Below are 13,955 nucleotides of genomic sequence, written 5' to 3'. Positions count from 1 at the left end.
ACGATTCTGCCATCGGCCTCCTGTCCGTTACCACTCCTCTGAGAGGAGGGCTGTATTCTCTCTCAGGTCCAGAGACTGCAGCCATGAACAGTTATATTAAGGAGGCGCTGGCAGCTGATTTTTATTCCTCCATCCACTTCACCTGCAGGAGCGGGTTTTTTCTTTGTTGGGAAGAAGGATGGGGGATTATGTCCCTGTATCGATTACCGGGGTTTAAATAACATTACCATCAAGAACCGTTACCCCCTTCCTCTTATGTCATCAGCTTTTGAGAGACTCCAGGGAGCTACGGTTTTCTCTAAATTGGATTTACGGAATGCGTACAGTCTGGTGCGCATCAGACAGGGAGACGAGTGGAAGACAGCGTTCAACACCCTTAATGGACATTATGAGTGCCGGGTCACGCCGTTTGGACTTACTAATGCTTCTGTTGTTTTCCAGGCCCTGGCTAATGATGTGCTGCGCGACTTCCTTCACCAGTTAATGTTTGTGTACCTGGATGACATCCTCATCTTCTCCAAGTGCATGGTTGAACACGTCCAACATGCCCGCCAGGTTCTTCAGACTTCTCGCTCATCACTTGTTTGTGTAGCCCAAAAAGTGTGAGTTTCACGTTCCTCAGATCTCCTTCCTGGAGTGTATCGTGTCTCAGGGCTGTGTACTGATGGACTCCCAAAAGGTAGGATCGGTGGTCAACTGGCCTCGACCCAGCATGGTCAAGCAAGTTCAGCGTTTTTGGGGTTTTGCTCATTTCTGCCGGAGATTTGTGAGGAACTTTAGTGCTGTGGCGGCGCCGTTGACAACGCTCACCAAGGGCTTGGCTAGGCATGTATGCTGGACCCCTGCTGCTGAGAAGGCGTTCCAGGACCTGAAACATCAGTTTTCTTCTGCACCCATTCTCGTTCATGCGGATCCTTCTCTTCCCTTCGTGGTAGAGGTGGATGCCTCTGACGTTGGGGTGGGGGCGGTTCTGTCTCAGCGCTCGGTGAAAGACCAAAAGCTTCATCCCTGTGCCTTCTTCTCCAGGCGTCTCACTCCAGCAGAGAGGAACTATGATGTCGGCAATCGGGAGCTTCTTGCAGTCAAACTGGCTTTGGAGGAGTGGCGGCACTGGTTGGAGGGCTCGGAACATCGCTTTACGGTTTGGACTGACCACAAGAACCTGGTCTATATCTAGGAGGCTAAACGCCTCAACCCACGACAGGCTTTTTGGGCTCTCTTCTTCACTCGGTTCAGATTCACATTATCTTACCGTCCGGGGTCTAAGAGCGTGAAGCCGGATGCCCTCTCTCGCCAGTCCGGATGCCCTCTCTCACTTGAATCCATCATCCCCAGGTCGCTCATCCTCGCGCTGGTGTCCTGGGGTATAGAGACTGTACTGAGGGAGGTGCAAGGTAGGGAGGCAGTTCCAGACGGCTGTCCAACTAACAGACTGTTTGTTCCTCTTGGGTCACGGTCCAAGGTACTTCAGTGGGATCACTCGTCGCGTCTCACCTCTCATCCGGGAGGGCAGCGAATGCTAGAGTTTTTGAGGCGGAGGTTTTGGTGGACCTCGGCGGAGGCGGACACTCAGACCTTTGTGGCTGCCAGTCCGACATGTTCCCGGAACAAGACTCCTTGTCAGCAGCCTCTGGGGCTTCTTCATCCACTGCCAACACCTTCTCGACCCTGGTCCCACCTCTCTATGGATTTCATCACGGGCCTTCCATCCTCAGAGGGAGACACGGTCATCCTGGTCATTGTGGACCGCTTTTCCAAGGCAGCACATTTCATTCCGCTGCCTAAGCTACCATCTACCCGTGAGACTGCTCAGCTGGTCATTCAGCATGTTTTCCATCTTCACGGACTTCCTCGGGACAGAGTCTTCCGACTGGGGCAACCAGTTTGCCTCCAGATTTTGGAGAGCATTCTGTACTCTTGTGGGGTTATCAGCCAGTCCGTCCTCAGGTTATCATCCTCAGTCCAACGGTCAAACTGAGTGGGTAAACCAGGATCTGGAGACCGCCTTATGGTGCTGTGTGTCCGCAAACCCCGCCACTTGGAGTCCGCACCTTCCCTGGGTGGAGTATGCACACAACACTCTCTAGTGTTCCTCCACTGGCCTGTCATCATTCCAGGTGTTGTACGGTTAGCAGTCCCCCCCTGTTTCCAGATCAGGAGATTTTAAGTGATGGTTCCTTCCTCTCAAAGCCTCATCACTCGTTGCCGCCAGACCTGGAAGAGGGCTCGTTCATGCGCGCCTGAGGTCCTCAGCTTGGGTTCAGAGACAGGCCAACCGTCATCGCCACCCGAGTCCCCTCCTGCGTCCAGGCCAGATGGTCTGGTTGTCTACTAGGGATCTGCCTCCACACATGGAATCTAGAAAGTTGGCTCCCCGGCACGTTGGGCCATTCAAGTTTCTACAGCGCATCAATCCAGTGGCCTATCGTCTTCGTCTTCCCCGGTCCATGAGGGTTCATCCCACCTACCACATTTCCAGACTCAAGCCTGTGGTGTTCAGTCCTCTGGTTCCGGCCACTCGGCCTCCACCCCCGCCTCGCATGATTGCGGGACAGCCAGCCTACACGGTGCGACGCATCCTCTCCAGTCGTCAGTTCCGGCGAGGGACTCAGAACCTCGTGGACTGGAAGGGTTACGGCCTGAGGAACGTTCCTGGATTCCGGCCCGGGACATTTTGGACCCCGGACTCATTCGGACTTCCGTCGACGTTCAGCTACCCCTGGTGGAACGTCAGGAGCCGTTCCTTGAGGGGGGTCCTGTCACAGGTCAGGTTTTCTCCCTTGAGTGTACACCTGAGGTTGCCGCTGGAGACCACCCTTGGGTTACTTGTAGTATCCAGGTGACCCTGATTGGGCTTATTTGGATCACCTGCTAGATGACTATTCAGGTTTCTCTGTGGACTGGGCCAGTTGCTCAGATCTCCTGTTTTGTTCTGTGTTCTTGTGTGCCCTTGCTTTGTTGTTTTGCTATGAAGACCTTAAGTACATTTTCTGGATTTACCCTTACCTCTGCCTGCTGTGTTTCTCTGCGCCTGGGTCCAAGTTCGTACTAGCACTAATGTCACATCTTCCAGCATTGGACAAATAGCTCTCTAAGGTTTGCAATGACAAGAGGAACTGATGATGCACTACACAATTTCTAAATGACACCTTTTGCATTCTACTATTACAACTTTCAAGAGTAAGTTGAAAGCCGGACTGAGTTCAATTTGGGAACCACTGATCTAGGAAATTGCTCACACCGACCCAGACAAAGCAGGGAAATTGAATGTCAATGTTTCACGGCAAGACAATTGGTGGTTCTGATGGTGTAAAATGGGTAAGGGTATCATTTTGAGGTACAAAATGTCCATTCTCTCATCCCCAATCCTCAAACCATTTATGCTTCATATCATTTATCCACATGAATTTATGTCCTATGCTGTTTCTATGGAGGTTTCTCTCATCTATCTCCAGTAGGTTATTTTCTCCAGGAGGATGCGTAACCTGTAGATTTGCCTATGGTCTCATCCCCTCCCATTAACGTAAATCCGAGTGGGGGCCCAGGACCAAGTTTGCGAAACACTGGTCCAAGCGACATGGCGCTAGTGGTCTGTGTTTCTAGTGGTCCATGACCTCCAAGAAGAGATCATATGAAAACAGCCTGACTAATATGAATGACAAACAAAAATAAGCTCTCAGAGAACATCTATTCTGCTTTTCCGTGAAGCAGTATATCTCTGTGTATTACAGTAGTGAATACACATTCCAGGACTGAAAGCATATTATTTTGTAATTGAAAATATATATCTTAAAATAAAGATTTTGAAGGTGATAATGAATGATGTAAGACAGATGAACAGACTGTGAGTGTGTTGTGGTCATGCAGCATGAATAACAAGTGGTCTCATCTATCATGAAGACACACACACATAGATAGGCACTCATTTGATTGTTGAGATGAGAATAGATATTGTACATAGATGTATGAAAATGTGTCTTGAAAAAAACATTGAGGATGAAAAGGTTAATGTTAAAAGTTTCATATGAGTTGCATAAGAGTTGTATAAGTTATCTGGGTTGTTTGAGGTGTCCTATAGTAATACTAATCTTATATGTGCTGTTCATGTGTATTCATTGTCCTGGTCTTGCAGGCTTTGTCCGATTCCTTGAGGGTTATTACCTCGTGTTGATCACCAAGCGGAGGAAGATGGCCGACATTGGTGGTCACTCCATATACAAGATAGAGGATACTAACATGATCTACATCCCCAATGACTCAGTGAGGGTGACACATCCTGACGAGGCCAGGTACAGTAGGTCAACAGTTTTAAACCCAACATCTCACACCACACTAGAGATTTTCTCCTTTCCTTCCACTTTCCTCGTTCTCTCTCTTGTTTCTCTCACAATTTACACACACACACACACACACACACACACACACACACACACACACACACACACACACACACACACACACACACACACACACACACACACCACAGTGTGACGACTTCACTGACCCACTAACCAAGTGTGACCAGCTAAGGATCACTCAGTATATGGGTCTATATAACCTGCTGTGCACAGCAAATGATTATGGCATTTTTTTGCCTCCCCTTTTCATTGAGATGAGAAGGTAACATGTATGTTATATCTCAAAGCCTAGGACTGTTTCCTATGTGACGTGACAACTCCAGTGATGTGACTGTGGTGATGCGACAGGAAAAACTCCTGCCACTAGTACTAGAGGTTCTGACTAGGTGGGATACAGCTACGACCAGAAGTAGCAGGTTAGGAGAACTTACGCAGCCACGTGGCAGGTTAGGAGAATTAGGTTAATGTTAGGAAAGGGGTTAGGGTTAGATCAAATGCTCTCCTGAACTCTCACGAAAAGTCAATTCCGGTCATAGCTGTACTCCGTCTAGTCACAACCAGTATTATGTCATTGGTGCAGGTCATAACCATAAGAGATTTGGACTGTTTATTTCTCCTCTTATAGATACGTGAGGATCTTTCAGAATGTGGACCTGTCCAGTAACTTCTACTTCAGGTAAGTAAGTGTGTGTGAGATTTAAAAAATACCCACTCCTCCGCATCGCTCTTCTGTTGTTTGTCAAGTCAATGCTTTTGTTTGTCACAAGCCTTGGTGATCAGGAGGCTCAGGTGTTTGCTGCAGTATGGAACCTGTCAAACGCTATTCAGACTTTTTTTTCACACTTTTTTTGTATGTTACTTTGTTGGAACAAATGTCACACAAGATGTACAGTATATCTGAGGTTATCTCTCTCACGTGCATACACATATACACACACACTTTCAAGACTGGATATTTTATTACAGTGATGTTATGAATCAGTGAGCGAGGACAGAGCCACGCTCTTATGGATTTATGTATCAACATCCTCCTCATTAAATGTACACAAATATACACTGAGTGTACAAAACACGTTCCATGACAGACTGACCAGGTGAAAGCTATGATCCCTTATTGAAATCCACTTCAATCAGTGTAGATGAAGGGGAGGAGACGGGTTAAAGAAGGATTTTTAAGAGTTGAGACTGTTGAGACATGGATTGTGTATGTGTGCTATTCAGAGGGGGAATGGGGAAAACAAAAGATTTAAGTGTCTTTGAACAGAGTTTGCCAGGTGCACCGATTTGAGTGTGTCAAGAACTGCAACGCTGCTGGGTTTTTCACACTCAACAGTTTCCTGTGTGTATCAAGAATGGTCCACCACCCAAAGGACATCCAGCCAACTTGACATAACTGTGGGAAGCATTTGAGTCAACATGGGCCATCATCCCTGTGGAATGCTTTCGACACCTTGTAGAGTCCATTCCCATTCGAGTTGAGGCTGTTCTGAGGGCAAAAAGGGATTAACTCAATATTAGGAAAGTGTTCCTAATGTTTTTATCTCAGTGTGCATCTCATTGTAACAAACGGTTATTGTTTATTTCTATCTATCCATCCATTGAATTTGATTTTCTTTTCTTTCATTGAATTCTCTTACAAAAACACGTAAGAGATGACATCACTGCCACCAATAGTTATGTATCATTAAAGTACTGTTTGGACTCCTTTCTGAAGTGTCTGTCAGTTTTTCGTCATTAAGCCAGAGTGACACACAGAGAGCTCAAAATACCCATCTGGTGTACCCGTAACTCCTCTTGGAATCATGCCCTTCAACACTTACCATCTAAAGCCCACTGTAGCAGTAGCTGTACTAAAGGTTAACCTGTACTGAAAGGGTCCGTATTGACTTAGTGTAGTCACGACTCGCTCCACAGATGACCTTCTATTAGTTCTCACACAGATTTGTTGTCAAGCTGGTAATTTTTCTCCCTAGCGACAGGTCAAGATACATTTTGGACCCTACCTTTTTTATATCCTCAAGGAAAAAAACATTGTATATCGTCAAGAAAAAATATATTTAAAAAAATAGACGTACTGTCAGGTGTAAAACAAAATGATTTTTTCCCGGTCATTCCTCTATCATTATTCTTTTTACGCATCACTCCATTCATCCATCTCATTGATTTCTGATTATCGAAGTGTTGTTCTTCTTCCTCGTTGACCTTTTCACCTATGAACTTTGAACCCCCCCCCCAGCTACAGCTATGACCTGAGCCACTCCCTGCAGTACAACCTGACGCTGCTGCATAGCCCGTGTGACCCGGGCACAGTGGAGGAGGTGCACACACGGAGCAGCAGACAGCAGGACAGCTTCGACATCTTCGAGGACGAGGGCCTGCCCACACAAGGTCAGACAGCTCCTGCCCTCTCACACTCTCCCTAAACTCCAGTTCCACTTTTTCCACTTTTAAAACATGTGAATACACTCTATTGAACACATTTCTTTTCATTTGTTATCACAAAAAAAGGATTTGTATGTTACACTTGGTTATGTTTTCTTGATCTTATAACCGTTGTCAGTCAGTGGTCCCAAAGAGAAAAAGATCCTCACAACTCAAGCCACTCATAAAGCCATTCACCAGCTAAAAGGTTGATCAGGACATCACTACTAGCCCAAAACCAAAGTCTTTATTCAGCTCATCTGTCTCTCCTCAATTCATTTTCCATGTTCTAATCTACTGTATCGGTGGTAAACCATCCCCTCCTTGATCCTGTCCATGTAAGCTGTTCTGTGGTGTTTTGTGTTCCTATGTAATGGTTCCACTGCAGTGTTCCACGGCCTCCAGAGTGAACCGTACGCCAAGTACGTGTGGAACGGCAAGCTCCTGGAGCGCGTCAAGGACACGGTGCATCCTGATTGGCTCATGTACATCATCCATGGCTTCTGTGGCCAGTCCAGTATCCTTTTCCTCCTGCCTGGTTACGACCTGTAGAAGTAGAGTGTTCAGTTTAGTAGTCAGGTGCTGCAAATGTGCATGTGTGCTTGTGTCAGTGACTTGGTGCTTTTGCCATGTTCCAGATGTTGGTATCCACTAGGGCTGACCCCATTTAATCGACTGGTTTATTGTTTGATCAATAGGCTGCTGGTTGACCGAGTTTTCTTTTTTTTACCGAGCAGTCGCATATATATTTGTAAATAAATACATTTAATTTATTTTCTGGCACACGAGACACCTGTCTTACTCACGCCTGCCTCAGTGAACTAATCCATTGCTGAGGCTGCGGGGATGGCACACCTGTATCACCAGTAGTACATTTACCCTTAATTACCATCATTTATCATCTACAATGGTCATTTTGTTAATGCATTCAATATATTTTTATCAGTCTTTTACCGCTCTCATTGTCGGAGTGGACATGTTGTTTGCGGACCTCCATCTTTCTGTCCGTCTGTCTTTTGACAGTTAGCCTTTAGAAGACAGAACTTTATTCCTCTTGTGTTCTTTCCCTCGCCTCCTCCACTCCCCATCATGTGTCTGGCATGCTGCTCACTGGAAAGTGTGTGCCTGCCTCTTGTAACACAACACATGGAATACCATTTTTGTGTTTGTTTTTGTTTGGGGGGCACATGGAATACCTAATGAGCCAGATGCTCGCCAGTCTGCTAAGCTGCATTAAGCGATTTGTGTTTATATTATGGTCTATATAAAAATATGAAGCAATGCTTATCAGGTATGAAAACAGTAGCGCATTTGCATGCTTTGCCCATCTGGTATGAGGTGGAAAATAAAAAAGTGATTAGGTTAGCTAGACTGTTTCTGTTTGTTTAGACTAGGAAAGCACAGCTAATGTCTCCACTAAGCCAAAGAAAAACACACTTGAAACAAAATATATGCCTACATTTGGTTATATTGATGCATGGTTTGGTTATATTGATGCATATTTGAGTGTGGATGCTTGGGGCTTGGGTAGAAGTGCTTGAGAATAACTAAATCTGATGAATTGTGTCCCTGATTTTGAGAGCCCAGTTTAACTATCCGTCAGTGCAGATCTTATAAGCAGACATTAAGACATTATAACCATTCATTGCACCTCTTAGCCATGAGAGGTTTTAGCTAACGACTCTTCTGCTTGACTGAAGTTGTTCTTGGCTTTTTATATACGCAAGTAATAATGAATCACCTCCTCCACAGTCATGAGATGAATAAGTGAACTCCCCAGTATCCCAGTGATGGAGAGATGAAAGAGGAAATGGATAGTATAAACAAAAATACTTCAGTCTGAACTTAAACAACTAAAACTATGGAGAAAGTGTGTGGAAATGATGATGAGCCTACTTATATATTTTTTTATCTGATTCTATTTTTTCAATCACAGTATTTTCATGTTTCTAGAGGTATTAGTAGTGCTGTTTAGCGGATTTGGTTGATTTTTGTGGTCTCAAACCAGTCAGCTTATTAACATTCTTCATCAAGAATATTGGCAAATTAGAGTTTTTGACAATGGAAAAAGGTGGGAATGTTGTTCCCTTATCATGTAATTCCTACATTTACTATCAATATAGCATTCAAAATAGTTTTCCAGATTGTATTTTTGCAACAACAACAGCAAAATGGGATGCTAATATTGGGTTGCGACTGAAAGAATTTAGTTCAATTTGGGTCCCGAGACAACCAGTTGAGGACCACTGGTTTACAGCAAACATTTCTGAATAGCACGAGTGGTGTGTGTGTGTGTGTGTGTGTGTGTGTGTGTGTGTGTGTGTGTGTGTGTGTGTGTGTGTGTGTGTGTGTGTCTCACCACGTTGGCTGGTTAGAGGGGCAGTGGGGGCCACATTGCAGACGCTGGGTTTAGACAACGGTTCCTGGAAGCCATCCTTCTCTCATGGTTCTATTCCCAGAGAAACCCAGGCAGAATAATTCATAGAAGGAAACTGAGGAGGGGAGGGGTGAAGAAAGGTAGAGGCACAGAGATGGAGGAAGTGATGGGGTTGAAGTGATGCAGGTAAAGAGGAAAACAGAGTTAAGAGAGGGACTTAGTAAATTAGTGCGAGAGAGAAGGAGATGGAGGGTAGAGAGAGGGGAACAGTGATTGGCAGGGGAAATTCCATTTCAATTCAGGAAGTGAATTACAAATAAATGTTCCCCCTTTTTTGAATTAGACATATAAACGTATACACTTTACAATTCTTGACATGAGTACCAATATCTTTTTTTTCCCTTTTCTTATTGGAGAAGCCCCCCCCCCCCCCCCCCCCCACACACACACACAACAACAACAAAAAACAAGCAAACTAACATTCAATATGAAAATACAATTACAACAGATCACAACACACTATCCGTTCCCTCCCCCTTTTGGTCCCAAGTTCTTAATCTTGCTCAATAGAGTGTAATTTGTAAAAAAGGAAATTAAAGGTGGCCATCTCAGAAAAAAGTTAGCAGTACATGCACTCTAAATTTAAGAAAAGACAAGGACTCAGTGGTTGGTTTGGGAGATTTCCAATTAAGCCAAATTTGTTTCGCGGGCTACGAGTGAAGCAAATGTTACATCTGCTTTACTTTAGGTGAGAATAGACAGCACAAATTGAAGTCCAAATTTAGCTATCAAAGGACAAGACTGCAGGTCAATATTAATACCTTTAGAGAGAGTAGTTAAAAAGGAGGAACAGAACTCTTGACAGCTTAGAGCATGAGTAAAACATGTGACTCTGCGGGAGACATTGAGCATCGTGTCATTTGTCTCTGGGGAAAAATGAATAGTTTTTTGCCTTTTTTGTAATGAATTTTGTGCAACACTTTGATCTGATTTAAACTTAACCGAGCACAGGAAGATGTTAACCCTAAGAAGTGCCTCCTCCGACCAGTCATCTGTCAGGTCAGGTTCTCCACCCCAGTCAGTCTTTAGTTTATTGATGGGAGAGGTTTTCAGAGGAGATCATAACATCATCATATGAGATGTCCCCATATCTACGGGAGCGACAGGATCAATTCTAATAACGTGTTAGGAGGTGATTAAGGAAAGGTAGGAAAGTGAGAACTAACAAAATTACGAGCTTGGAAATAGCGGAAGAGATTGAGGCAAATTACATTTTAGCTACAAGATCATTAAAACTGGCAAAGGAAAAAAAATCATATTTGAAACATACCAAACCCCTCTCGCGCCACAAAAAAAAGCCTGGTCAAGATTGGAGGGTAGAAATTTTTATTCATTTTATTTCACCTTTATTTAACCCGGTAGGCTTGTTGAGAATAAGTTCTCATTTGCAACTGTGACCTGGCCAAAATAAAGCATAGCAATTTGACACATACAACAACACATAGTTACACATGGAATAAACAAAACATACAGTCAATAATACAGTAGAACAAAAGAAAACAAAACGTCTATATAGTGAATGCAAATGAGGTAAGTTAAGGCAATAAATAGGCCATGGTGGCAAAGTAATTACAATATAGCAATTAAACACTGGAATGGTAGATGTGCAGAAGATGAATGTGCAAGTAGAGATACTGGGGTGCAAAGGAGCAAGATAAATACAGTATGGGGATGAGGTAGGTAGATAGATGGGCTGTTTACAGATGGGCTATGTACAGGTGCAGTGATCTGTGAGCTGCTCTGACAGCTGGTGCTTAAAGCTAGTGAGGGAGATATGAGTCTCCAGCTTCAGAGATTTTTGCAGTTGGATGGATGGTTGTTCCAAATAGGGAGTAGAAGAAAAGGGGCAGAAAGTCTAAAATGCTGACAAAATTGTTTCCAGATCTTCAAAGTAGAGAGCACAATCGGATTTGTAGTGTACTCTGAAGGACACATTGATAGTGGGCACAGATTCAAGAAGAGAAGGGGATGATTGGAAAGAATGCGCTTCTATTGAGCACCAGTTGGTACTTGGAGAATTACACCAGACCAAAATCTTCTGAATATTAGCTGCCCAGTAGTGAAACAATAAGTTGGGAAGTGCCAAACCACCATCTTGTCTCCCTCTTTCAAGTATCTCTCTTATCGTAGGTGTTTTGCCTGGCGAGTGAATTACAATACCATTTCAATAATTTACTAATTGTTATTTGAAACCAATGACACTTTGCCTTATTATGTTACATCTGTGTGTGTCCCACCTTAACCTCTGTGTGAAGAGCTCCTGATCTACGGTCGTCCGGTTTATGTCACCCTCATCGCCAGGCGCTCCAGTAAATTCGCTGGCACCCGCTTCCTCAAGAGAGGAGCCAACTGCGAGGTAACCTCCTGCCTCATCTTGTCGCCACGACAACAGGGCGAAGTCGCCCCCGGTGTTATATAATAGCAGCATGGTACAAAGGAGGGGGGGTGAGGTTAATGTAACCTCCGTGTCTCTGCATCTCCTTTTTGTGTGTGTAGTTTGGTGGTAAATGGGTTCAGTATGCTGTGTTTTTGAGGCCAAATTATGTATTTATTATTCCCTCCGCACGGCTTAGTTTAGGCCAGGATTGAAATTCGTAAGGTGTGTGTGTGTGCGTGTGTGTGTGCGTGTGTGTGTGTGTGCGTGCGTGTGTGTGTGCGTGCGTGTGTGTGTGTGTGTGTGTGTGTGTGTGTGTGCGTGCGTGCGTGTGTGTGTGCGTGCGTGCGTGCGTGCGTGTGTGTGTGTGTGTGCGCTCATTTTGGGCTGACTTTCTGGTTCAGTATATGGTCCACTCCTGTCAATTACAGGTCAAAACTGTTGAAGTGTGTGTAGATCTATGTGGTTCTCTATGTGGTTCTCTCTGTATATTGTCCCTCACCTGTTTTGTCCTCTGCAGGGCGACGTAGCCAATGAGGTGGAGACTGAGCAGATCATCCACGATGCGTCGGTGATGTCATTCACGGCGGGGAGTTACTCTTCGTACGTTCAGGTCAGGGGTTCCGTTCCCCTCTATTGGTCCCAGGACATCTCCACCATGATGCCTAAACCACCTATACGATGTAAGATATTATCATCATTAGATATCGTATACGCTGTACAGTATCATTAATATAATGTGGTCTACTGGTCTCTGTCTGGACATACCCCTATCACCAATATGCCATAAGATACACATTACTACAGCACTTACAGCAGTAGTAATACTATAAACTATACTCTGGCCAAATGGACCATGTTTTACTATTGATGAGGGATAGAGATTTTCTCTCCTCTTTTCATCCATCTCTGTTTCTCATTATGACTCTAGCAGGATACATCCTAGGGAGTGTGTGAGGATCAGATGGTCTCAGAGATTGAAAAGGTGGAGACTGCAGTTTGTGTGTGTGGACTCGACTGCATTAAATGATGTTATCCTCTCTTACCCCATTTGGCCTACAGTCCATCGTGGATGATATTCACCTAAGAGATTGAGAGCTTGTCCCAAGATGTGTTTAAGCGTGTGCCCGTATGCATTTGTAGATGAAATGATCTTTTCTTCTCATTCTCCATTTGGTTTTCAGTCCATCCTAGGATGACATTTACGTGCATAATGCAGAGATGTAATGTACAGAGAGAGCTAGTGTCCTCAAAATCTATGTGATGGGGACCTTACCTTTCCTCTCCCATCTGTCTAGCTACACTACATAACCAAAAGTATGTTGACGCCTGCTACATCTCATTACAAAATCATGGGCATTAATATGGAGTTGGTCCCCCCTTTGCTGATATAACATCACTATGCATTGGGGCATGTAGCGTTCTCCTGGCATCCGCCAAACCCAGATTCGTCCGTTGGACTGCCAGATGGTGAAGTGTGATTCATCACTACAGAGAATGTGTTTCCACTGCTCCAGAGTCCAATGGCGAAGAGCGTTACAGCACTCCAGCCAACGCTTGGCATTGTGCATGGGGATCTTGGGCTTGTGTGCAGCTGTTCAGCCATGTAAATCCATGAAGCTCCCGACGAACGGTTATTGCTCAAACGTCATTCAGCTAATCCATTAAATCAATTCAGCGATATGGCATCAGGCACACACACAGATATAGAAGCCCATAGACACAAAGATATCCAATTACATGTAAATTCTTGTTCGATAACGATGCCTGTCGGCTCCAAGATCATCAGCCAGTAGTGAATTTAGGACAGGTAGATGATCAGGAAGACCCTGGTGGGACATAGCGGTCAGTCACCACCCAGCCAGCCGGTCCTGAAAAATGAGACTGTGGTTACACAAGCCTCCTGTTGTCTTTATGAAATGCTTAAGTAGGTGAATAGCTTTGTAGGGAGGGAGGAAGAGTAGCATGCCTTTTCATGCTTCCTCGTCCTAATCATGACGACCCACGGGGGAACGAGGATGAGGGCCTTATAAAATGGCTTCAGTCAGCCCCCCTCCCCTCGCCCTGGTTACCCAACATCACCATTTACAACTGACCTAAATGGATGACTGATTTCCCCTCATGACTGATCATGAGGGGAAAACATGTTTGACTGACCCAGATCTTCATTTGGTTGGCTGAATTGTCTGCAGGTGTGGGGCTCTGCGTGACCACCACATGAAGTCATAACACTGAAAGAATAGAACGGATGGGTGAAATGATGGAGAGAGGGGCAGAAAGGAAATGGGAATGCGTGTTAGTTACAGTTTAATAATACTATACTGTATAACCAACAGCAGGTATGATGACCTTAATGTTTCTAGGT

At 44.8% G+C, this 13,955-nt stretch overlaps 1 protein-coding gene across 1 annotated transcript in view; it reads left to right on the top strand.

The window, feature by feature from the left end:
- Nucleotides 1-13,955, top strand: part of fig4a (FIG4 phosphoinositide 5-phosphatase a) — a 109,476-nt gene that overhangs the window by 15,899 nt on the left and 79,622 nt on the right. Inside the window, exons 5-10 of the mRNA XM_014205487.3 lie at nt 4,133-4,289; nt 4,984-5,034; nt 6,595-6,746; nt 7,168-7,296; nt 11,472-11,572; nt 12,111-12,273. Of these exons, the coding sequence (XP_014060962.1) occupies nt 4,133-4,289; nt 4,984-5,034; nt 6,595-6,746; nt 7,168-7,296; nt 11,472-11,572; nt 12,111-12,273 (753 nt within the window). The remainder of the gene's footprint in view (nt 1-4,132; nt 4,290-4,983; nt 5,035-6,594; nt 6,747-7,167; nt 7,297-11,471; nt 11,573-12,110; nt 12,274-13,955) is intronic.

Source organism: Salmo salar, chromosome 06, assembly GCF_965601325.2.
Source record: "Salmo salar chromosome 06, fSalSal1, whole genome shotgun sequence".
Taxonomy (NCBI): domain Eukaryota; kingdom Metazoa; phylum Chordata; class Actinopteri; order Salmoniformes; family Salmonidae; genus Salmo; species Salmo salar.
Note: the sequence above shows the minus strand (reverse complement) of the source record. Positions and strands in the feature narration are given on the sequence as shown.